At 56.9% G+C, this 25,000-nt stretch overlaps 3 protein-coding genes and 1 non-coding gene across 6 annotated transcripts; 1 reads left to right on the top strand and 3 right to left on the bottom strand.

Moving 5' to 3' along the window:
* Positions 1-1,653: 1,653 nt before the first annotated feature.
* On the top strand, positions 1,654-5,856 carry DNASE1L1 (deoxyribonuclease 1 like 1). Its single transcript, XM_050777989.1, has 7 exons — positions 1,654-2,014; positions 2,364-2,452; positions 2,533-2,619; positions 3,988-4,088; positions 4,231-4,343; positions 4,422-4,670; positions 4,771-5,856. The coding sequence occupies exons 1-7, from the start codon at positions 1,880-1,882 to the stop codon at positions 4,903-4,905; spliced, it is 909 nt and encodes a 302-aa protein (XP_050633946.1). The 5' UTR covers positions 1,654-1,879; the 3' UTR covers positions 4,906-5,856.
* An 849-nt stretch (positions 5,857-6,705) lies between these two features.
* Positions 6,706-10,208, bottom strand: LOC126947298 (60S ribosomal protein L10). Of its 3 annotated transcripts, XM_050777991.1 has the most exons (7): positions 9,814-9,922; positions 9,133-9,614; positions 8,275-8,333; positions 8,074-8,181; positions 7,725-7,863; positions 6,995-7,157; positions 6,706-6,916 (listed from the first exon to the last, which is right to left on the bottom strand). In XM_050777991.1, exons 2-7 carry the CDS (start codon positions 9,153-9,155, stop codon positions 6,764-6,766), a joined length of 645 nt encoding a protein of 214 aa, XP_050633948.1. In that variant the 5' UTR covers positions 9,156-9,614; positions 9,814-9,922; the 3' UTR covers positions 6,706-6,763. The 3 variants fall into 3 exon arrangements, with proteins under 3 accessions (XP_050633948.1, XP_050633947.1, XP_050633949.1); XM_050777990.1 differs by having other exon boundaries at positions 9,133-10,208; XM_050777992.1 differs by lacking the exon at positions 6,706-6,916 and having other exon boundaries at positions 7,038-7,147; positions 7,726-7,863; positions 9,133-10,208.
* LOC126947299 (small nucleolar RNA SNORA70) lies at positions 7,206-7,340 on the bottom strand. The gene has a single exon (XR_007723010.1). It is a non-coding gene; the product is annotated as a small nucleolar RNA SNORA70 (small nucleolar RNA).
* A 13,507-nt stretch (positions 10,209-23,715) lies between the features above and the next one.
* Positions 23,716-24,995, bottom strand: LOC126947296 (emerin-like; the record flags this gene model as incomplete). Its single annotated transcript, XM_050777988.1, has 2 exons — positions 23,716-24,717; positions 24,802-24,995. Coding segments are annotated over 2 exons (522 nt in total), but the record flags the coding sequence as incomplete, so codon positions are not given.
* Positions 24,996-25,000: the final 5 nt, after the last annotated feature.

Raw genomic sequence — 25,000 nt, 5'->3', positions numbered from 1 at the left:
AGACCAGCCTGGGAAACATAGAATTCAGGAGGCTGCAGTGAGCCGTGATGGCACCATTGCACTCCAGTCTGGGTGACAGAGCAAGACCTTGTCTCCAATAAATAAACAATAAAAGAATAAGCTTGACCGCTTGTGCACTGTTGGTGAGAATGTAAAATGGTGCAGTCACCATGGAGACCAATGTGACAGTTCCTCAGAAAATTAAAAATAGAACTACCATATGATCCAGCAATTCCACTTCTGGGTATATACCCAAAAGAACTGAAAGCAGGGGCTGGGCGCTGTGGCTCACACCTGTAATCCCAGTACTTTGGGAGGCCAAGGCGGGCAGATCACGAGGTCAAGAGATGCATGAGGCTGGGGCACCAGGGCTCATTTCTGCAATCCCTGCACTTTAGGAGGCTGAGGCAGGAGAATTGCTTGAGCATAGGAGTTCAAGACCAGCCTGGGCAACATAGTGAGACCTTGTCTCTCTCTCTAAAAAAAAAAAAAAAAAAAAAACCAGCAGGGCACGGCCGCTCACACCTGTAATCCCAGCACTTTGGGAGGCCAAGGTGGGCAGCTTACCTGAGATCAGGAGTTCGAGACCAGCCTGACAAACATGGAGAAAACCCGTCTCTACTAAAAATACGAAATTAGCTGGGCGTGGTGGAGCATGCCTGTAGTCCCAGCTGTTTGGGAGCCTGAGGCAGGAGAATCGCTTGAACCTGGGAGGCGGAGGTTGCAGTAAGCTGAGATCGTGCCATTGCACTCCAGCCTGGGCAACAAAAGCGAAACTCCATCTCAAAAAAAAAAAAAAAAAAAAAAAAAAAAAAATGGAATATGATTCAGCCATGAAAAGCAAAGAAATTCTGACATATGCTCCAACATGAATGGCCCTTGAGGATAGTGAAATGAGCCTGTCACAAAAATACAAATACTGTAGGATTTCACTTTTTTTTTGAGACGGAGTCTCATTGTTGCCCAGGCTGAAGTGCAGTGGCGCGATCTTGGCTTCATCTTGACAGAGCAAGACTCTGTCTCAAAAACAATTTTTTTTTTTTTTTGAGATGGAGTCTCACTCTGTCGCCCAGGCTGGAGTGCAGTGGTATGATCTCGCTTCACTGCAACCTCCGCTTCCCAGGTTCTAGCTATTCTCCTGCCTCAGCCTCCTATGTAGCTGGGATTGCAGGCACCTGCCACCACACCTGGCTAATGTTTATATTTTTAGTAGAGACAGAGTTTCGCCATGTTGGCCACGGTGGTCTCGAACTCCTGACCTCAGGGATCTGCCCGCTTCGGCCTCCCAAAGTGCTGGGATTACAGACCTGAGCCACCGCACCCGACCTCAAAAACAATTTTTTTTTTTTTGAGACAGAGTCTCGCTCTGTCGCTCAGGCCGGAGTGCAGTAGCATGATCTCGGCTCACTGCAAGCTCCGCCTCCCAGGTTCATGCCATTCTCCTGCCTCAGCTTCCTGAGTAGCTGGGACTACAGACACCCGCCACCTCGCCCGGCTAGTTTTTTTGTATTTTTTAGTGGAGACGGGGTTTCACCGTGTTAGCCAGGATGGTCTTGATCGATCTGACCTCGTGATCCACCCATCTCGGCCTCCCAAAGTGTTGGGATTACAGGCTTAAGCCACTGCGCCCGGCCTCAAAGACAATTTTTAAGTGAAAAGAATGCTGTCAAGCCATACATGCAGAGTCAACAGGTGGCCACGGAGAAGGGCGGGGAACCTGCGGGTTGGCAGGTCTGGGAGGCTGGTGCTGGGCAGCAGCAGCTAGTGCCACTTTCTCTGTTCCATATTTCAGCCCTCCCAGAGCCAGAACTGAGCCCAGTGAGAGCATACCCTGGGGCAGCCTGGATTCCTGGGGGGTCCCCGGCAGCCACACGCAGTCATGCATTATCCAACTGCACTCCTCTTCCTCATCTTGGTCAGTGGGGCCCAGGCCTTTCGCATCTGCGCCTTCAACGCCCAGCGGCTGACACTGGCCAAGGTGGCCAGGGAGCAGGTGATGGACACCTTAGTTCGGGTAAGTTCATCACTTCAGGGAAGCTGTGCCCCTAAACACCATGACCCAAAGCCCCCAGCCCTGCCTGACCAGGAGTACGTTCTAGAGAAGAGGGGACAGGAAGAGATGTGGCACGGAGATGCAGCACAGGCACTTGCCTGCTGCTGGCCTCAGTCTCCTCCTCTGTGAAACAGGTGACGTGTGGGTGGGATGAGTCTTCTCCTGGGGCCTTTCCAGTCCCACTGCTTCTGCGGGCTGCAGCCAGCAAGCCTTAACACTCTTGGCCACAACAGTGCCAGTTCCCTGGGCCCACTGCCTCCTCTCAGGGCAGCTGGCACTGAGTCAGGCTGGCCTTCCTGGTGTCCTGCAGATCCTGGCTCGCTGTGACATCATGGTGCTGCAGGAGGTGGTGGACTCTTCCGGCCGCGCCATCCCCCTCCTGCTTCGAGAACTCAATCGGTGAGCAAGGCTCTGTGAGTCTAATCAGGGGCGCACCCAGAGCCTTGAGGCCCTGACTCTGCCTCCCCTTTTCTTGGCAGATTTGATGCCTCTGGGCCTTACAGCACCCTGAGCAGCCCCCAGCTGGGGCGCAGCACCTACGTGGAGACATACGTATACTTCTATCGGTGAGCACAGAGCTGGTGGCGCAGCAGGGCAGGGGGCGGGGAGGGGGCAGGCGCAGTCCTTGGCCCTAATGTGAAGTAGGCTCGTTAGTCCCCGGGGCCACAGGCCCCCCATCCTGGGACAGCCTCACCTGCTTAGCATACTTTTTCTTCTCAACACCTTTTATTCTGGACTCTTCCCATCCTCGACCCCCGCCAGAGTGTCCATAGAGCAAGAGGCCTTCCTTCTCTAAGCACAGATGTGGGGTCCCTCCTCCTCTCTCCTGTGGGAGCTCTTCTGCTGGGGCTTAGGGTGTGGCTGACCCCCTCTATGAAAGTGGCCAGCAAGGGCTGCAGCTCCTGGGAAGAGGCTCCGTGGGGACCCCTTATGGACCTTGGGTAGACCCGATCTTCTAAGTCCCTGGGAGGACAGGCTGGCAGGGAGCCCTTTGGAATCAGGATCCAGAGGGCAAGGGAGGCTGCAGAGAAGGAGAACTGATTCTCTATGTAAATAAAATTATATGACATCTGGTATTTGCTCCAAAATAACTGGGTAGGCAGGATACAGTGGCTCATGCCTGTAATGCCAGTGCTTTGGGAGGCTGAAGCAGCAGGATCACTTGAACCCAGGAGTTCAAGGCTGCAGTGAGCTATGATTGTGCCACTGCACTCCAGCCTGGGCAACAGAGCGAAACCATGTCTCAAAAAAAAAATAAAAAGAAAGGCCGGGTGCGGTGGCTCAAGCCTGTAATCCCAGCACTTTGGGAGGCCGAGACGGGTGGATCACGAGGTCAGGAGATCGAGACCATCCTGGCTAACCCGGTGAAACCCCGTCTCTACTAAAAAATACAAAAAACTAGCCAGGTGAGGTGGCGGGCACCTGTAGTCCCAGCTACTTGGGAGGCTGAGGCAGGAGAATGGCTCAGCCATTCCGGGAGATGGAGCTTGCAGTGAGCTGAGATCCGGCCACTGCACTCCAGCCTGGGCGAGTGAGACTCCGTCTCAAAATATGAAATATCCAGAATAGGCAAATGTACAAGATAGAGAACAGATTAATGGTTACAGGGGCTGGCAGGAGGAGAGAACGGAGAGTAACTGGTAATGGATGTTATATTTTGATTAGGGGTAATGGATACCAATGTTTTAAAATTGATTGTAGCAATAGTTGCACAGACTTATGAATGTACAAAAAAACCATGTTGTATACCTGAAGCAGGTGAATTTTATGGCATATGAATTATGTCTGATGTTTTAAAGTTCTAGAGACAGGTTGGGAGGGCTGTGCCCACATTGCCGCTGTTAGTGGAGGGCCCCTCCCTGAGTGCCGTTTGGCACTTGCAAGCCAAAATCGGTGATGTGGGCCCACTGCTGCCCATCCCTTGGTCCTCCCAGGTCACACAAAACACAGGTCCTGAGTTCCTACGTGTACAACGACAAGGATGATGTCTTTGCCCGGGAGCCATTTGTGGCCCAGTTCTCTTTGCCCAGCGATGGTAGGGAGGGAAGAAGGGTGGGCTTGGTATGTGGGAGCAGAAGGGGGGTTCTTGCTGGCTCCACTGGGGGCTTCCTCACCCAGAGGGGCTGGGGGAGAAGGGCCAGGAGTGCATGGCAGCCCTCGGTCCCTGGGCCTTGCAGTCCTTCCCAGCCTGGTGTTGGTCCCGCTGCACACCACTCCTAAGGCCGTAGAGAAGGAGCTGAACGCCCTCTACGATGTGTTTCTGGAGGTCTCCCAGCATTGGCAGAGCAAGGTAGGCCCGGGCAGTTTGTACAGGAGGGACAAGGATAGGGTGGCCCAGCGGCCAGCCCGATGGCTGCTGTGTCTCTAGGATGTGATCCTGCTTGGGGACTTCAATGCTGACTGCGCTTCACTGACCAAAAAGCGCCTGGACAAGCTGGAGCTGCGAACTGAGCCAGGCTTCCACTGGGTGATTGCCGACGGGGAGGACACCACAGTGCGGGCCAGTACCCACTGTGCCTATGACCGCATTGTGCTGCATGGGGAGCGCTGCCGGAGCCTGCTGCACACTGCGGCCGCCTTTGACTTCCCCACGACCTTCCAGCTCACCGAGGAGGAGGTGAAGGGATGGGGCTGGCACAAGGAGGGAGGGCAGGAGCAGGGTCACAGGGAAGCCCCTCGGCCCCGGGCACTGACACTGCCCCACCACCCATTCCCAGGCCCTCAACATCAGTGACCACTACCCCGTGGAGGTGGAGCTGAAGTTGAGCCAGGCGCACAGTGTCCAGCCTCTCAGCCTTACTGTTCTGTTGCTGCTGTCACTCCTGTCCCCTCAACTGTGCCCTGCCGCCTGAGCCCCCCCCACCCCCCGTGGCCTGCTGCCTTTTGGGACTTAAACCCCAGCCTCCCCCGTCCATCCAGCCCTGGGGCTGGGGGGCTTCAACTACAGTTGCCCTGTGACTGCAGTCCACCCCCACCTGCCTTTTGTTTGATTTGGCTCTTCTTCTTTGGTTGGGCTTGTGCCTAGATTAGGAGTGGAAGCCAGGGGCCCCGAGGCTGGACTCATGCCACCTGCCAGGTAGTGTAGTATCAGGAGTGGAGACAAAGTGGGCTCTGGGTTGGGGGAGGGGAAGGGAGGGCTCAGAAAGAAGAATCAAGATGTTATATGACAAAAAGGAAAGTTACTGAGAACAAAAATCCAGATTGGTGAGATGTGACACTTGTGCAGCAGATATGCCAATGGGCCATCTTTATTGTGGATTGGTAAGAATCACCAGGAAACCATTAAGCCCCAATAGCTACAAGGAGGGTGGTTAAGCCACTACATCAAACTCCTTCTCTGGAACCAGGAAACACCAAGACATGTTTCGGCTCATTGTAATCCGGTGAACAATGCAGTCAGGCCTGTTATAACTGCTGAGCAGTCATGCTCACACCACTTGGGTGCCTTCGTCTGTGTTGGCACAGGCTTTTGCATGCCTGGTAAAGTCCAGCCAACGCTGGTGAAGGCCAACATCTGCACACAGAAAATCTGCACCAGTTACGTACTAAAAAGTTGTGTGAACCCAGGTGCCCCGGGAAAGGGGCTGCAGGACACAGCAAAATGCCAGCAGCGTGCCAGACCCCTCCCTTGCATCCTCCTCTCCAAAGAACAGAGCTCAGGAAAAACACTGACTGGGATGATAGAAAGGCCATGTGTTAACTATAATCACATTTATGGTTTGCAACCATCACCCCAAGGTAAAAAATAAATAAATAAAAGGTATTCTCAGGTATGTTTGGCAAAATAAAATAATTAAAAACCTTACAAATGGCTATAAATTGAGATTACAAAAGACCAGAGGCCTCTTGGGAGCCACAGGCTGGGGGCTGGGGCCAACATATTCCAGCTCTGGGACCAAAAGCCTTTGGAGTCCTGTCCCTGGATACAGATGCTCAGGCCACCCACCTAGCACGCCTCTCAATTTTGCTACTCCCCCAAAAGCTAGCGCTGTTCTATCTAGCGATAGTTCAGGTCAGACATCTGGGATTCCCAGGTCAAACCATGCCACACGTGCCTGTTCTGAGGTCTTTTTGTTACAAAGGACCAAAGGTTAGCCCAGACCTTTGGTCAGGTGGTGAGGGCCCTGGGAATGCAGGCTCTCAGAGAGGTTAGTGCATGGGGCTCAGGAGATTGCTAGATAGGAAAAGTGCAAATCCCAGAATGATTCCCACCAAGGAGGACTGGCTAAACCAGATGGGTGAGACCACGCCCAATGCGATGCACACCTACCCTTGCTAAATAAATGCTGATGCTGGTCAGGGGCACTGCTGGTCAGCCTCTAGCCCACAAGCCCCTCTTGGTTCCCATGTGTTGTAATAAGCAACACAACCGTAGGCTGACCCCAGCCTGGGATTGCAAGGCTTTGCTGCAGCTGTGCTTCATGAAAAGCACTTCAATGCTTTTCAACCTACTGCCTAGGACCTGGGGAGGTCCAAGTCAAGCTCCAGAGTAGACAACTGACATAAGGCCACCAGTCCTAGCCCTTTGCAGGGTTTGCTGCCTCATGAGCAGGGCTGAGCTGTCAACCTGTTTCTGAAATGAAAGGGCAATGACCCAAAGGTTCCCAAAGGAAGTTCCTTCTCCCTCAAGAATGTAAATACAAAAACATAGGTGGACAGGAAGTAGAATTTATTGGTGAGTATTAAGTGGGGGCAGCATATTGGAAGCCCTCATGAGTGCAGGGCCCGCCATTTGTCCAGAGGACCACGATTGGGGATGTACTTGACCCCACAGCCATCTGGGATGAGCCGCTTTTCAGCCACCATGTCTTCAAATTCATCAGCATTGAACTTGGTGAAGCCCCACTTCTTTGAGATGTGGATCTAGGGAGCAATGGAAAGAATTGAGTCAGAAGGCCTGGGGCAAAGAAAGGTGGGAGAAGGGGGCTGCAGCATACGTACCTTCTGGCGGCCAGGAAACTTGAACTTGGCCCTGCGCAGGGCCTCAATCACATGCTCCTTGTTCTGCAGCTTGGTGCGGATGGACATGATAACTTGGCCAATGTGAACCCTGGCCACAGTGCCCTGGGGCTTTCCAAAAGCACCTCGCATGCCCGTTTGGAGCCTACATTGGGGTAATGCAAAGTTAGAAACATGAATGTCCATCGGAAAGGCCTGTCTCCAAGGTCCCTTAGAGCAACCCATACAACAAACAGGCTGCATACACTACCAAGGAAGCTGCTGTTTGCAGTCATTGCACACTGGGCCCCCATGAGGAAAGGAACTCAGTCGGCTTAATTGGCTGCAGAGCATCTCAAGAACCATGGAGGCGTCCTGCAAGGCACCACTGGGCTCCTCTACTAGCTTCAACTACCTGCTTGCTGGCAAGATGGTTGTCATCAAGCTAAAAGAAAAGCTACTCCCATCACAAGTGTTTCCCCTCACCTGTTGGAAACAGCTTACTTACTAAGACTTACTCATGCTTTGTTTGTATCCGCAACAGTACATAGGAAAGGGTCCTGAGTGGCCACTGAAAATCACTTGCCAGCTGTGTCCTGGCTTTTCTAGTAACCATAGTGGCTGAGTCACTGGGGCCAAGTACCTCTATGCTCCGTCGAATTAATGAAAGCCTAATAACGTAGAGACTCCAAGTTATGGGAAAACTGCCTTAAAAGGCCCAGACCAAGCTCACCTGTCAGCCCCAGCACAGGACAACATCTTGTTGATGCGGATGACGTGGAAGGGGTGGAGCCGCACCCGGATATGGAAGCCATCCTTGCCACAACTTTTTACCATGTACTTATTGGCACAAATTCGGGCAGCCTCCAGGGCTAGGTAGGGGGAAAGAAAGCACCAAAGTGAAATACGATAATAGAGAAACATTCACCACGACCTTCTCCAGCTCAGGGGAAATGTGTTGGCTGGGTTTTGTAAAAAGGCTTATGTTTCATAAACTCCCAATTCCAGTGCAGTGTACATGGATGGGGTTGAGGGAGCAAAGAGGAAGGACTGGGGGTGATGAACAAAGAATCCTGCCTTACCTTCAGAGGACAGCTGCTCATATTCATCTGACACCATGTGGCCACAGAGCGGAAACTCATCCACTTTTGCCTTCTTCCGCCCCAGGTCAAAGATGCGAATCTTGGCATCTAAAAAAGGATTGGGCAAGTGTGCAGGGGGTGTCACAGACGGACGCTGAGTCAGTAGAGCCAAGCCAGTGCAGGGGCCCTTCCACTACTTACCAGGGACACCTCGGCAGAAGCGAGACTTTGGGTACGGCTTGTTCTTACAATACCGGTAACTGCAGGGGAGTGAAAAAACACAGGTTAGGTGAGGTTCACATAAAGCCCAACAGGGACTTTGCCCCTCAAGGAACAACCCAAAAGAGGGACAGGAAAAGGGTGGGGAATGCACGTCCACTTCTAAACCGTTTGCATTTGGGGAAATAAACTACAAAGCAACACTTGGCTGCGGCAACACAGAGGACACCCAAAACTAGAAACACAACCGCCACCATCTTCCGTTACTTTGTCTTACGCTTCCTATAAACACTTCGCAACAAACTTTCCTGGTTAAAAATTATCTCTTCAAGACACTGCATACTACAAAATCGCCGCATTATCACTGCACAGCTCAGATCACCCAATTTAAGACTTTCGGGCACGTGGCACTAAATCCACCTCCGAGTCGAGTGGAAAGGCGTCTGGCGCCCCCTGTAGGACACAGGAGGCGGCCGCACCCGTTTTTCCCGGACTGCCCTTCAAGTCCGACAAGGCAGGCGGCACGTCGCCCGGAAATAAGACAGAGAACGCACACAAAGGCCCCAAGAGAGCATCGAGCGTCCGAAAATGCGGTGAGCTTGCAGGACACAGGGAGAGATATATGAGGGAACAGTCGCTTCCACACCGACACGGGAACGAAGGAACAAACAGTAATATTTAAGACTAAAAAAGAACTGGGAGATGTAAAACATAGGATCAGTTCCCAAGACAAGGCCGCCGCACGGGGGACGCTCCACCCCACAGCTGTTTTCAGCGGCCACAGGCACTTCTTTCCCCTCCCGTTTCCCAGCAGTGAAAATACACCGAGTCAAGACTCACCAACGGGCGGGGCGGCGGCCCATGGCGACACCAGGATCTTCAGTGGCTGCAACGAGAGAGAGAGAGAGAGTCGGAACGGAAGACGAGAACAGACCTAAAAGGGATGAGAACCAGCAATGGCACTGCAAGAGACTACAACCGCGCTTACTCACCGCGCCGAACGGAAAGAGGCGCTCCCACGCCTGCGCATGCCTTATATAGGCGGTCTCTCTGCGCTCGTAAGAACCATAGAGTCCTGGCGAAGGCGGGTGGACGCTCTGTCAGACGTCATGACCATAGACGCAGCCGCTCTTAGCGCCTGCGCCCAGGCGTAGCCCAGCTTATGCGCAGATCAGAGAGGTGGCCGGGTACCGGGGCCGCGGGCGGCCAGCTGACGAATGGGGCTTCGCCACATGGTCGCGAGAAGCCCGCTTCCGGCTGGCCATCTTGGGCGTAGAACTCTTGCCCTAGGCTTTGCTCTTAACTGTGACAGACGTATATTTCTGAGAGGGGAAAAAGGAAAGCACCCTGGGTGGGCCTCCCGGCGACCGCGAGAGTGTCCCCGAGCTTGCGCGGGTCCCGGACATGCGCTCCCTGCCTCCTTCTAGGCTACAGGCCCCGGCGGTGAAGCGCCTTATAGGGACCTGGGCCCGCGTTCCTTTGTCAACCCGGGAGGCCGGAGCGGGAGACCCATTCCCCTACCGGAGAAGCTGGACCAGGCCTTGCTGGGAGCCATGCCCCGTATCCCCGTTTCCTGGAGACCCAGAATTCGCACATTGCCGCGGGGAAGAGGTCGAGGAGAAGTCTCCACAGAGATTCATGGCCTGGGAGACCCGGGGGCATCACTGGCCCCGCTCCGCCCACCCTGACCCGCACCGTCCTGGCCAACTGCGTCTCGGGCGCCGCCTCCCATGAGCCGCTCTCGCCTGGGCACTACCTCGCCTCGCCCTTCCCACTCCACTGTGCGCAGAGTGCCTCGGGGCCCGTCTAGGGGTCGTGGGGAAGCAGGGCCGCCCCAACCCGCCCACGGAGCAGCATCCAGGGAGAGGTGCGCAGAGCGGGCGGGCGTCCTGGGGGAAGTGGCGTCTGTAGGTGTCTGTCCACCATCTGCAGGTGGGGCGCGGTGGGGTAACTTCCCGTCCTTTGACAGGAAGGACAGGAGGGAATCCTGCTTGAGCGCACCTGTTTTCCAGGATGACATGTCGCTTTTACAAATGACTTCAGGGCCCTTTGAGAAAAGCTTGGGACGATTTCTGGGGTGCACTTGCAGCAACAGTGCAGGGTCCTTCCCAGGGGAAGGTAGCCTCCCTTTCCATCATGGGACTTTGGATCCCGGCGGTGACTTACGTCTGTAACTGGGTTCCAGGCTGTAACACCACTGGGGCAATACAAGTCAAGGATTGCGGCGGGGCGCGGTGGCTCACGCCTGTAATCCCAGCACTTTGAGGGGCGGAGGTGGGCGGACACCCCACCTCCAGCCTGGACAACATGGGGAAAAACTGCCTCTACAAAAATTAAAAATTGGCCAGGCACAGTGGCTCACGCCTGTAATCCCAGCACTCTGGGAGGCCAAGGTGGGCGGATCACGAGGTCAGCAGTTTGAGACTAGCCTGGCCAACATGGTGTAACCTCGTCTCTACTAAAAATACAAAAATTAGCCAGGCATGGTGGCGGGGGCATGTAATCCCAGCTGCTCCGGAGACTCAGGCAGAGAATCACTTGAACCCGGGAGGCAGAGGTTGCAGTGAGCCAAGACCGTGCCATTGCACTCCAGCCTGGGCAACAAAGCAAGACTCCGTATCAAAGAAAAAAAAATTAAAAATTAGGCAGGCGTGGCAGCACATTCTAATTCCAGCTGAGGTGGGAGGATCGCTTGAGCTCAGGAGGCAGAGATTGCAGTGAGCTGAGATCGCACCACTGCACTCCAGCCCGGGCAACAGAGCAAGACTCTGTCTCAAAAAAAGTCATGTATGGCCAGGCGCGGTGGCTCAAGCCTGTAATCCCAGCACTTTAGGAGGGCGAGGCGGGCGGATTACCTGAGGTCAGAAGTTCGAGACCAGCCTGGCCAACATGGTGAAACCCCGTCTCTACTAAAAATACAAAAATAAGCCGGGTGTGGTGGCACACAACTGTAATTCCAGCTACTCGGGAGGCTGAGGCAGAAGAATTGCTTGAGCCTGGGAGACAGAGGTTGCAGTGAGCTGAGATCATGCCACTGCACTCTAGCCTGGCCTACAGAGAGAAACTATCTCAGAAAAAAAAAAAAAAAAAAATTCTGCCTACAGGGCGGGTGCAGTGGCTCACACCTATAATCCCAGCACTTTGGGAGGCTGAGGTGGGTGGATCAGTTGAGGTCAGGAGTTGGAGACCAGCCTGGCCAACGTGGTGAAACCCCGTCTCTACTAAAAATACAAAAAATTAGCTGGGCATGGTGGCGCATGCCTGTAATCTCAGCTACTCGGGGGGGCTGAGGCAGGAGAATTGCTTGAACCCCGGAGGCAGAGGTTGCAATGAGCCAAGATCACACCACTGTACTCCAGCCTGGGACCACAGAGCAAGACTCCTCTGTCTCGGAAAAAAATAAAAACAAAAAAGAAATTCCACCTACAGTCTCCTCACTCTCTAGTGGGTGTTAAAATGAACTTTCCGTAGCCACTTTGGGCAGAGGGAGGATACAGTCTAATCCTGCATGCCCTAGAAGGTCATGCAGGCTGTTCTCTGCACAAGGACACCTTCCTGGGGAGTGAGAGGGCTGAAATCCCTCCCGTGTCCTCGCCTCCAGCTGACTACCTGCCTGGAGAGCGGAGTGCCTCTTGCTGATCCGCACACAAGCCTGCAGGGGCGGGTGGGGGCCCTGGAGCCCAGACAGGCACCAAGCAATCTTGCAGCCCTACACGGTGAGGACAGGGGAACTGGCGGAGTTCCACCTGTTGGCTCCTCTCCCTCCTGACCTTCCCATGGGAATCCTTCCATGAACCGTTGGCACAAAGAAATTGAAGTGGGTTTCTCCATTGCTACCCTCACCATCTAGGACTCCACTGTCCTTTTTTTTTCTGAGACGGAGTTTGGCTCTTGTTGCCCAGGCTGGAGTGCAATGCCGCTATCTCGGCCCACGTAAAGGGCATGGTGGCGTGTACCTTTAGTCCCAGCTACTCGGTAGGCTGAGGTGGGAGAACTGCTTAAACCCAGGAGGTGAATGTTGCAGTGAGCCGAGATTGTGCCACTGCACTCTAGCCTGGGTGACAGAGTGAGACTCTATCTCAAAAACAAAGAAGTTGAAATTATAAAAAAGCTTAAAAAAAATCACTACAAAATGTGTACCACAATGGGTTTTTTTTTTTTTTTTTTTTTTTTTTTTGAGACGGAGTCTCACTGTGTCACCCAGGCTAGAGTGCAGTGGTGCAATCTCGGCTTGCTGCAACCTCCGCCTCCTGGGTTCAAGTGATTCTTCTACCTCAGCCTCCCGAGTAGCTGGGACGACAGGCACATGCCACCACACCCAGCTAATTTTTGTATTTTTAGTAGAAACGAGGTTTCACCATATTGGCCAGTTTGGTCTCGAACTCCTGACCTCGTGATCCACCCGCCTCAGCCTCAGAAAGCGCTGGGATTACAGGCGTGAGACACCGCGCCCGGCCAGATTATGGGCCTTAAATTGTTTAACTATGTGGGTGATTGCACAGAAGAATAGTATAAATAACTTTATACTACTTTATACATGGGATAACTTGCTTCAAGTTGTTTCAAAAACCGTTTTTTTGTTTTTGTTTTTGAGACAGAATCTTGCTCTATCACCCAGGCTGGAGTGCCATGGTGCCATCCTGGCTCAGTGCAACCTCTGCCTCCTGGGTTCAAGCGATTCTCCTGCCTCAGCCTTGTGAGTAGTTGGGATTATAGGCGAGGGCGCCACCACGCCGACTAATTGTGTTATTTTATTAGAGACGGGGTTGCACTATGTTGGTCAGGCTGGTCTCGAACTCCTGACCTCAAACGATCCACCAGCCTCGGCCTCCCAAAGTGCTGGGATCACAGGTGTGAGCCACCGCGTCCGGCCTCAAAAACCTCTCAATGATTCGCCTGAATATGTGTAAAGTGATGCACAGGCCACCCTGAAGACTTTGGTGGTTTCTACTGAAACTACACATCAGGCCAGGTGCGGTGGCCAGTGCCCAGTGCCCAGAATCCCAGCAAATCCCAGCACTTTGGGAGGCTGAGGTGGATCACCTGAGCCCAGGAATCCCAGACCAGCCTGGGCGACAAAGCGAGACCCATCTCTACAAAAAGTAAAAAATTAGGTGGACGTGGTGGTGGCGTGCGCCTGTAGTCCCAGCTACATGGAAGGCTGAGGCCGGAGGCTGAAGCCCTCGCTAGGGTGGAGAGGTCAAGGCTGTAGATGAGCCCTCATCGCGCCACTGCACTCCAGACTGGGCGACAGAGTGAGACCCTGCCTCAAAAAAAAAAAAAAAGAAGAAAGAAGAAGGAAGGAGGAAGGAAGGAGGAAGGAAGGAAGGAAGGAAGGAAGGAAGGAAGGAAGGAAGGAAGGAAGGAAGGAAGGAAGGAAGGGGAGAAGAAGAGGAAGAGGAAGAGGAAGAAGAAGAAGAAGAAGAAGAAGAAGAAGAAGAAGAAGAAAGAAAAGAAGAAAGAAAAGAAGAAAGAAGAAAGAAGAAAGAAGAAAGAAGAAAGAAAGAAGAAAGAAGAAAGAAGACAACATTACAAATAAAGCTATACATCCACTTCTGCACTTCTGCGTGGACTCGAGCGTTCAAGACGGGCGTGGCAACCCGATGACAGGAAACCCTGCAAGTTCGTGCTCCCAGGAGGCTCTTCCGTAAGGGCCACCAGCCACGGGAAACCACGACCTTGTCCCTCACCAGGAAAAGCTCAGCCTGTGGCTCCGCGAGCGTGGACCGTTCCGTGGCCATGAGCGAGAGAACCACGGACCCCCGCCAAGAGCTGGGATGGATCTCGCGGGCGGGAGGCGGAGGGTACTCGGCCCACCCCAGCGGAGGGCAGCGCGTGGGTCCGTTGAGATAACGCTCCGCGGACTCGATGACTCCTGGAGCAGAGCCCTGGCCGCGCTGCACCGCGGGAGGGAGGAGCTGCGTCTACTGCGGGGCCATGAGAGGGAGGAGCCGGTCCGGGGATGGGGGCGGGGGGGGCAGAGACTGGAACCCGCGCAAGCGCGGAAATGCCCACGGCCGCGCCCTCCCGCGCGAACCGCGGCGACACCCGGGCCGCCCTCGGAGGGCACGGATGTCGCGCCGCGCTCCCGGGGTGCTTCAGTTGCGCCCACGGCCGACGCCCGGCAGCGGCGGGCAGGTGCCACGACCTCTGGACGTTTCTCGCCCCTTCTCGGGAATGGAACGCTTAGAGAAGCGCAGGTCCGCACCCAAAACACAAGGCGGCACTGTTGCGTGTGCACCGACGACTCTGCGGCCAGCGCCCCGGCTCTCTTCCCGGGAACGCTTAAGAGCCAGAGAGCGCCGCGCCGCGCCGCGCCGCGCCGCGCCACGCCACGCCACGCCCGGCAGGGCCGCAGCAGCGCGCACGCGACAGGGTGTCGTCCATTGGGCAGCAGGAGCGTCCGTCAAGGGCGAGGGGCGGGAATTCCGTGCAATCTGAGCACGGTCATTGGCGAGGACAGGCGAAGAGGAGGCTGGATAGGCGGGTCGGGGCGGAGCTTCCTGTGGGCGCCTGGAGCCTCCGGGGAGCGACCGAGGCGGAGGTGGGGAGCGAGGCAGCTGTGGGCTCCGGCGGGCAGAGACTAGGTCTGTCCCTCCACGCCCCGCCCCGCCCCGCCCCGCCCCGCCCCGCCCCGCCCCACCCCGCCGCCTCGGCATCGCCTTCCGAGCCTCCCAGTCCTGGGCCGGCCCTGCGGGGCATGCGCCGAGTCCCCTTCCCGTGCAGACCGGCGGTCACTGTCCTCCCCCGGGGACGAGGCGGACAGGCGTCCCCCGAGATCAGGGCCCGGGAAGCCCCGTGAGCCGCTCTCGCCTGGGCGCCGTCGAGGGGCCGCCCCGCCCTTCCCACTCCACTGTGCTCCGAAAGTGCTTCGGGGCGCGTCTGGGGAGTCGTGGGGAAGCAGGGCCGTCCCCACCCGTCCACCCGGCAGCGTCCAGGGATAGGTGGGCAGAGCGGGCGGGCGGGCGGGCGTCCTGGGGGAAGCGGCGTCTGGAGGTGTCTGTGCAGCGTTCCGCGGTGGCGCGCGGTGGGGGGGTAACAAAGTCTTGCCCGTCCCTTGACAGCGGTGGCCGCCGGGGAGGGAATCCTGCTCTGCTGCGGGCGGTCGTGGGCTGGGGCGCTTCCTGGCCTGTCTCCTGGGGGAGGTAGGAAAGGTGAGCCCCGCAGAGAAGACGGTGGTGGCCAACAGGAGCCATCCCTCGACGTGGGTGCCAACAGGAGCCATCCCTTCAACCGGTCTTCCCGCGGGAGGGTGCCTGGCTGGGAACACCCGCAGGGCTGGTTCCAGCACCCATGGGACCGCTGGGTCCAGCCCAGTGTGTGTCCGGGGAAGACCCGCCTTACCCGCCAACCTTCCCGCACCGGGAGGGTTCCCAGCTGCTGGTGATGCTGCTCAGGCGGCTCCCCACAGCGCCACCACCCACCCCCGGAGCCGGCCGCTGGGTTTGACCCGTCCGCCCGGGTTCCTCTTTGCTGGGCTCCGAGGCCTGGCGGGACTTCCAGTCTCCTCGGTGGCTCTGGCGACCCAGCATCCCTTTGCCCTGGGGTCAGACGGACTCCCAAGGAATTGCGTCCCGGTGGAGAAGACGCTTCCTTCCCTCTCCCTTCCTCTCCTCCGCCCCCTTTTGCTCTCTTGTCCTTGCACTTTGCCTTGTCCGTGTGTCCAGCTCTGTGTGTGTGTGTGTGTGTGACTGACGCGAGCCCTTAGTCACCTCTTGCTACTATTTTTTCCCCATGTTATCACTTGTCTCTTGACTGTGCGCGTTTGCGGGTTGTGCTTGGTCACACAGGGGATTTTAGTTTTCGTGTCATCAGAATCTCCAGGCTTTCCTGATGGCTTCTGGGGGTTCTTGTCGGTTTGTTTCCTTCTGGCTCACGCTGTGTCTTGCCCCCTGGACGCTGAGCACCAGTTCCGACTGCTGGGTAACAGACGACTCCACGTTTCGGTCCTTCCCCACCTAGCGCTCCTCTCACCCCCCAGGGTTCTGAGGGACAGGCTCTGGGAGGGCTCTCGGGGAGCCAGGACTGTGGCTCAGGGTCCCTCTCAGGCTGCGGTCAGGTGTCCACTGGGGCCCAGTCATCCTATCTGACTGGGTGGGGAGCCCTCGTGATGATTCTCCCTCTGGAGGCTGCGGCAGGAGACCTCAGTTGCTCCCCACCTGGCCTTCTCCCAGGACTGCTCGGCTTTCCCCGGACCTGCAATCCAATCGAACCAGCAGGAGAGGGCGCCCTAGACCTGGCCACACACTCTTTATGACCTGGCCTCCTAAGTGACTCGCCTCACCTCCGCTGTGGTTTTTATTGGTCTCACAGGTCCACCCTGGAACGTGCTGGAGAGGGCGCCACGCTCAGGGTGGAGGCTGTTCCTGAGTGCTGCAAGTCAGAAGCGCCCTTGGCGCCTGTAGAGCTGTGTGGGCTGCTGGAGACCCCGAGCGGGCCGCCTCAGGAACGTGTCCTTGGTGTCAGCGGGAGCAGCAGGCCACCTCCTGGGGCTGACACTGGCCGCGGTCTGCATTTCTGAGGGCGGGGCGTGCTTTGACATCCTGAAAGGGTTGCAAAACCCATCACAGAGAACCCCAAGAAGGGAGACTCTGCCCCCAAGACCCAGTGTGCCCCGCAGGGTCTGTGCTGTGTGCTCGCTGGCTCTTCATGGAAGCCTTTCCCAGCCCGGGTCGGGGACCCCTGGTCCAACATCCCCAGGAGCCGGCGGGAAGCCCGTTCTGGTCACCACAGCCCCTTTTGCATGGCATGAGTGCCCCATGCCAGCCTGCATGGCATGTGCCTCCCACTTCCAATGCCCTCCTCCCAGGGGCTCATTCCTGCCCCTGCCCCCTCTCTGCCCCAAGTGGGGTGACCTCTCTCTGCAGACAGGGGAGGCCTGTCCTCCCGGCATGCAGCCCTGAAAGGAGAGGGGCCGGGGCAGGGAGGGGGTGTGCCGCGCCATCGTGGTGAAGGCAGAGCAGCTCCTTTGTTCCGTGATGTGTCAGGTTGCCGGATACTGGGCTCCAGGCTCCAGGGGCAGTCCCTGGCCTGGGGGGCGGGATGTGGAGTGCCAGGTGGGTCCCGGAAGGAGCTTTCCACTGGGGCCCCAGGAGGTTGCCCCATCCTTCCCACTGGGACTGGCAGGTGACTTCCTGATGACGCTCTCCGTGGCTCTGAATTTGTCACAGAGGTTCCGTGGGCGATGAGTGCTTTTCCTGTTGGCCGGTGCCGCCTCTGGGCAATGCAGGGACCCTTGATGACAGCTCCTGACCCCTTCCAAAGCCGCCTGGCCCTCCTTGAACCCGACGAGAGCAGGTTGCCGGGCCTTCCCTGAGGAATGTGTTCCTGGCAGGTGGGGACAGCCCCTCCCCCAGGGTGTTGGGTACAGGATCCTGGGGTGCCTCAGGACACGGTCAGGCCCACTGAACCCCCACACTCCTGGGCCACCTGCCCGCTGGCTGTCCTCTGTGACCCTGTCTCCCCTGAGCCAAGGTGCCCGGCCTGGTCCCCCGGGAAGAACAGTGAGGAGGTCTGGCTCTCCCTGCCATGGGGGCCTCGGGGGCCTGGACGGGGGACGGTGTCCTCCCTCCCCAGGCTGCCCAGCGCCCTCGCTCAGGGAGTGCTCTCCTAGCGGCCTGTTCGGCAGACGGGCACAGTCACGACAGCAGCCAGACCCTGTCCCGGCCCATGCACCCACCTGGACAGATCGGCGCCCTCCTAGACTTACTGGCTCCATTGAGGGTCCCAAAGGGGCTGCCCCAGAGCACCCTGGGGTCTCCAGACCCCTCGGCCCACAGCAGCTACCAGCAGCCCAGGCAGGACCCAGGGGCTTCCGGGCACAGAGGCGCCGCTCCCTGGCTTGTGAGCCTGGGGCCTCTCCAGCCGTCCCCTGTCGGGGGGGCCTCCACTCCTGCTCTGGATCAAGGTCCTGCCCTCAGGGAGAGCTGGTGCCTTCGGGGGACCGGGCCCTGGTTGCAGTTGGAGAGTGCATCCAGGGATGGTGCTCTTCTTGGCTGCCGCCCTGCCTCCCAGGGGCCTCCCCAGACACCCGGCTGCTGTCAGCTGGGGCTGGGGGGTCCTCTGGCCTAGGGGTCATCCCAGTTTGGGAGTGCCCTTCCCTGGACACTGTGTCCAAGAAGGATACATGCTCGCCCTTTGTTGGGGGCCAGGCACAGGGTGAGGGGACACTCGGCCCCACCACCCCTGTCTCCGGGAGCCCTGGCTGGGTACGGTGCCTCTTCTGAGAGATCCTGCCCGGGACTGGTGCCGCCTGCCTCCCGCACAGTTGGGGACCCTGGCCGGGCACCTCCTGCCAGCCCCCTGCTTCTGTCCTAGCCTCAGCTGGGCCCTGCAAGCTGTCCATGTGCCTGTGACACCCGGTCCCTCTGCGGATGTTTGCAAACACCCCTGCCCCCACAGTGATGTCTGGGGGCCTCTCTGGGCCTTTGTGTGCCGAGTTGAGGGTGGGTGGTGGTGGGGGGTCTTTCCATAGTTGCCTACTTCCTGTCCTCCTCGGCCCCAGGTCCAGGGGTGCCCTGCCTGCTCAGTTTCCAGCCTGAGCCCTTCCTTGAGCTGGCCCAGTCCCCTGAGCTTCTGCAGCAGGTTCCCAGATCCACCCGAGGGACTCCTGGCCGGTGTTCCCAATGGTGTCTGAGTGCTAGACTCAGTCCCTGGCCATAGATTTCGGGGAACCCCGCTCTGAGGGGCCATTGCTTCTGTTTCCTCTCCAGGTCCCCTCCCAGTTGCCTCGGAGAGCGAGGATGGGGCTGTCGGGAGGCAGAAGGGAGGGTTGGGGTGCAGAGGTGTGGCTTAGGGGAGGGAAAGTCAACTGGGCTACCGCCCCTCCCTGCCCTCCCTGGACTCAGTCCAGACATAACCTGCGGGTTGGAGGCCTGTGCACCCTTTATCTCCTAGTAGCCTGGCAGGTCCTCCTGGGTCTTCCTCAGTGTGGCTGGGTCCCCAGACCATAGGCCCCAGCAGGGTAGGGGCCCGTGCTCTGCTCTTGTTTTTGCTCCTACTTGCCCGCCCTTCCCGGGGAGGCCGCTGGCCACGACCATGCCAATCTCTTTCCCTGCTGCCTGCCTGCCTGGGTGGCCTCCAGCTCACCGCCCTGTGAGGCCTGTGGCCTCCCGCCAGGGCTGTCCTCAGGGGCCTGGATCCCCCTAGTTTATCTACCGCCCTTGCTGCCCCACATGTGTCCCTGCAGCCTGGGGATGATCCGGAGGGTTGGGGGATCGGTGCCCTTGGTTCACCCAGCCCAGCCCTAGGGCGGTTCCCCCGGTGGCCCTGCCAGGCATGGGGCTTGGGAGAGGATACGATGGAGCCGGCACAGGGAGGGGGCAGGAGACTCTGGGTGACTCGGGGCAGGAGGGGGTGCCCCAGAGGTTCAGAATCCTGGGCACACAGTGGGCTGAGCGGACAAGTCGCAGCCTCAGGGGGACCTCCCGTCCTCCCCACTGGCACTGGATCTTTCTGGGCCTGGCTCTGCTGCCTCCCACCCCCATTCAGCTGGTGGCTTCTAGATGCTTCCAGAGTGTGCTTGGTCCCTTTGCCTCTATGCCATTGGGCCCAGGGGGAGCAGTAGAGGGGCTGGGGCTGGGGGTGGGACTTCCCCTTTCTGTGTCTTGCTTGCCCCATGTCTCCCAGTGAGTGGCCGCCCTGAGCCTGGGGCCAGCAGCTCAGCCCCAAGTGGAAGTCAGGCAGGGCTCCTCTGCCGTTTTCCTTTCCTTTATGCCATCAGTCAGGAGTGGCCTATCCTCATGAAGCCACAGGTTCTACACCTCTTGCACTCTCTTCTTGAAAGTGGTAGCGGCCCAACAGACACCCTTCCTACCTCCACCGCAGCTGAGGGTCAAGGCAAGGGTCCTTCTTGGCCGGCCTTGGCGCTGTCACCTTTTGGACCTGTCTGGGGTCGAGGTCAAAGGCCTTACCAGGACCCCGGGTTCTGGGCCCTGGCCCTGCATTTCCTCTCCACCGTCTCCTCCTCCACTGGCCGCCTCGACACCCTCCCAGCCCCCTCTGTTGGTTCTCCTCCCTGGTCTGGCAGGGCCTGGGGGCAGCGGAGGAAAAAAATCCAGTATCTTCTTGGACAGTCCCCAGAGTGGCCTCTTGCTGGGACCTTGGGCAGCTGCTGCCCCCTGCTGTGTGTCTGAGTACTGCTGGAACCCTGCGGGGGACCCCAGATTATTTGGGAGCTTTTGAAAGCGGGGCCACAGTGGTCTCTCAGAGCTCTGGAGAACATTTAAGTGGAGGCCTGGAGGCTCTTGAGGCCCATGGAACCTTCCTAATCCTTCTGGTTCCAGTTGGGGCACCCAGTGCACTTGGGTGTGTCCAGAGTAGTTGGAATCCCTCATGGGGTTCAAAGCCCTGGGGGTTGGACAGATCACAGGATGAGCTTGGCAGAGCTCTGAGGAGCCCTGGAACAGGGAGGGAGTACTCCAAGGCCCACGGAGCCCTGGGGATTGGTGACCAAGCCCAAGTGGGAGGCCTCAGGAATCCAGGGGGAGCTCAGGGAGGTGGTGGGAGCAGAGCCCTGGGGAAGGCCGTGGGCCCTCAGGAGCAGGGAGTCTCTGAGCCCTGGGGTAGGAGTCTTGCAGCCCTTGTCATTCCCTGGGGAAATGGGGTGGGGACTCCGGGAGCCCTCTTCCATCCAGTCTTGGGAGCTCTTTTGGAATGAATGAAAAGGGGCAAGCTACGTTGGGGGTGGCCGCTGTTCCTTCCTTCCCTCTCTTCCCTCACGCCAGACACCACAGGGGTTGCCAAGTACACCCAGCTGCCTCCTCTTTACTCCTCACCTGTAACAGATCCAGGACCTGACCTAAGGCCTAGAAAGCACCATTTCGTCCAGATACCTGGATATCTCTTTTCCCTCCTTGGGATGCCCCAAGCCCAGCTCCACATCCCCCATCTCCCTGACACCGGCTATTACTCCAGAGCTTTGGGATGTCAACCTTGCCTCCACCCCAGGTCCCATATAGGTTCCTGCTAGGCCCCATCTGCCTCTGTCCAGCCACAATCCCAGGTAGTGAGTGCTTCCTGGGGGAACTGGACTTCGGTGAGTTCAGTTCTTCCTGTCAGTGTACTTGGTTTTTATCAGCTGCTGAAACAGGAGGCTGTCACTGCGTCCTTCTAGGGTCCTGGTAGTAGCAACCTGTTTGTTCTGCCCCCCACGTACAGGCTTATTAATGGGACCATTGGGTCCCTAAGGTGGACCTGTGAGGAGGTGGCATCCCCTGCGCATGCCTACCACCTGCCATGGACCATCCAGGTCTCGCCTGCTGCAGGGCCAGCCATCAGTCTGTTGCATTGGGCTTGGGATGGTGAGGGGCAGAGGGCAAGGGCTTGGGGAGTCCACACAGCAAGTGGCTGGGCTCTGGGGGTGAGCTAGGTAAGAGGAGCTTATAACAAACAAGAAAGGCTGAAACTGAGTGGTAAGAAAATTAGAAGTGCTTCGCTCTTTTCTGCATGTTTTCAACACACAAGGACCATGCACTATTTTAGGACCAAAAATATACGTGAGGAGAGACTAGGATGCAGCCAAGATAAATGGTCAAGAGTAGCCAGGGAGGGTCCCAGCCCCAGCCCTGCCTCCACGGGTGCATGTGCAGGCACTGCATGGGAGCTGTGCCAAGTGTGGGAGGCTGGCTTGTCCCACTACCTGCAGCAAGGAGCCAAAGGCAAGGGGGACTAATGCCAGCACCCCACCCCTTGCTGGGCCTCTGTTTCCCACCTGCCCGTGTGCAGTGGATGGCAGCCCCTCTGTGCTTTCCCGCCCTCTGCCGGCAGCATAGAGCCAGGCGTGCACAGCAACATGTGGCATTGTGTCTTGGGTTGTTTTTTAATTATTATTATTATTTTTTTGAGACGGAGTCTCGCTGTGTCGCCCAGGCTGGAGTGCAGTGGTGCGATCTAAGCTCACTGCAACCTCCGCCTCCCAGGTTCAAGCGATTCTCCTGTCCCAGCCTCCTGAGTAGCTGTGATTACAGGCATGCACCACCACACCCAGCTAATTTTTTGTATTTTTATTGGAGATGGGGTTTCACCATGTTGGCCAGGATGGTCCCGATCTCTTTACCTTGTGATCTGCCTGCCATGGCCTCCCAAAGTGCTGGGATTACAGGCATGAGCCACCATGCCCGGCCTGTCTTGGGCTTTAGTACCCACTTTCCACTTAAAAAAATATATGTAGACCAGGCACAGTGGCTCACACATGTAATCCCAGCACTTCGGGAGGTTGAGGTGGGTGGACCACGAGGTCAGGAAATCGAGACCATCTTGGCCAACCTGGTGAAACCCCATCTCTACTAAAATACAAAGCATTAGCCGTGCATGGTGGTACACACCTGTAGTCCCAGCTACTCGGGAGGCCGAGGGAGGGGAATCGCTTGGACTCAGGAGGCAGAGGTTGCGGTGAGCTGAGATTGTGCCACTGCACTCCAGCCTGGCAACAGCAAGACTGCATCTCAAAAAAATAAATAAAATAATATATATATGTATATACAGGTATATATCTATGTATATGTATGCATATATATGTATATATGTGTGTATATAATATAAACTTTGAGCACAGTGGCTGACACCTGTAATCCCAGCACTTTGGGGGGCCAAGATGGGTGGATCACCTGAGATCAGGAGTTCGAGACCAGCCTGACCAATATGGTGAAACCCCATCTCTACTAAAAATACAAAAATTAGCCAGGTATGGTGGCGTGTGACTGTAGTCCCAGCTACTAGGGAGGCTGAGACAGAATTGCTTGAACCCAGGAGGCAGAGGTTGCAGTGAGCCAAGATGGCGTCATTGCACTCCAGCCTGGGTGACAGAGTGACTCCGTCTCAAAAAAAAAAATTATATATATGTATATATAGAAGATTATGAAATACATACCCAAGGCAGAAAACCTGGGAGCTAAGTGAGAATATAGGCAGGTGAATTCCATCACCCAGGGATGATGGGGCATTTCAGCCTTTGGAGCTTTTCTCCCATGTTAAACAAGCAGCAGTTCCAGGAGCTGAGAATGATGTGCCAGAGATGCTTCATTTTTTTTCCATCCCCATGCCCTTGGACACTGGGGTGGACTTCAGCTTTTTCCAGTTAAAACACCCGCAGACTGCTGGTAGCATGCATGCAGCTTTGCCTGAATTTTTTTTTTTTTTTTTTTTGAGACGGAGTCTTGCTCTGTCACCCAGGCTGGAGTGCAGTGGTGCGATCTCGGCTCACTGCAAGCTCCGCCTCCCGGGTTCCCGCCATTCTCCTGCCTCAGCCTCCCGAGCAGCTGGGACTACAGGCGCCCACCACCTCGCCTGGCTACTTTTTTGTATTTTTAGTAGAGACGGGGTTTCACTGTGTTAGCCAGTATGGTCTCAATCTCCTGACCTCGTGATCCGCCCGCCTCGGCCTCCCAAAGTGCTGGGATTACAGGCTTGAGCCACCGCGCCCGGCTGCTTTGCCTGAATTTCTAAGTGGGTTCTCTGTATACGCCTTGTTGTACCACAATTATATGTATAAGCAGTTACAGGTGCTTTGGGGAATGAGTTAGGGAATAAAACTCCCAAACAAAACACAAACATCTCTGGGTAGCATTTGATTCCTATCCCCAGACCAAAGCAAAAATGCGGACCCAGCAAAGCCAGATTGCAATCCTCGAGTCCCAAGACGCAGAGGCCCTTGCCATGGGAGCCCAACCCTCTCCTCCAGGAAGAGCCAACGCATTAAAAATAAATGGGGTTTTTATTGTGTGTCCACGAAAACAAAGGGTGGCCTTTGGTTAATCCCCCCCAACAAGATGACAAAAAGGAGGCATGCATGACAACAAGAACCATGTTCTCCTCTGACTGAGCGAGGCCTTGCCCTCCTGGACCCTAAGGGTTACAGGCAAGCAGGGCCAGGAGGCTGCCGAGGAAAGCACACTCAGGCCCCCATGGAGGGCCTGAATCTGCTGCCTCCCTGGTGGGACAAGGCAGGGGGAGCAAGCACTACTCTGGGCTAGGCCCAGCGCCCCCCAAGCAAGAACACATAAAAGCCCCTGCCCCTGCCCCCACACCCACCCCCACCCCCACTGCTAAGGCAGTCAGCCAGGACTTCCCCAGAAGACCTGGCTCTGAAGCCCAGACCCTCATGGCTCCCTCTGGAAAGGGTTGCCTTCCTCAGCCTGCATGAAGTAGTAAATGAAAAAGAGGACGATCACAAAGACCAGGAAAAGCAGCAGCTGGCCCCAGAGTGGGACCTGGTGATCCTGGCCCAGCCCAGCCCCAGGAGCATGGTTTTCAGGCCGGATGGCACGGCGGGTGAGCCATGAAGAGGAAGATGAGGAGGAGGACATAGAAGAGGTGGAGGAGGAAGTAGGATAATAGGACAGGTCCAGGGAGCTCCTGGAGGCTGAAACAGGGCGGTAGTGCGCGATGCTCTGGTAGGCACTGTCCCGGCCGTACATGGGGCGTTCCCTGAGGCAAAAGAGGGGAGCAGGTGGGCCAGGAGCCTGGGTCCAGAACCAGCCCCTGTCCCTGGCCTTCCCCATACATACATACCTATCCTTGCACTCCTCTTCAGAAGACGACAAAAGGTCGTCATCACGTACCTGTAGAAGAGAGTCAAGGTGAGGGAACTGGCTGGCAGGGCCACAATGGCCCTGCCACGTCCCTCTCAAATTTCCCCAGCAGGTCCCCTCTGACCTTTGGTTAAAGGCCAGGGACCCACACCCTCCTGAATGACTCTGGGTGTTCGGCC

This window comes from Macaca thibetana, unplaced genomic scaffold (genome assembly GCF_024542745.1).
Source record: "Macaca thibetana thibetana isolate TM-01 unplaced genomic scaffold, ASM2454274v1 unplaced_scaffolds80, whole genome shotgun sequence".
NCBI classification, from domain to species: domain Eukaryota; kingdom Metazoa; phylum Chordata; class Mammalia; order Primates; family Cercopithecidae; genus Macaca; species Macaca thibetana.
This window is presented reverse-complemented; position numbering and strand designations above follow the sequence as displayed.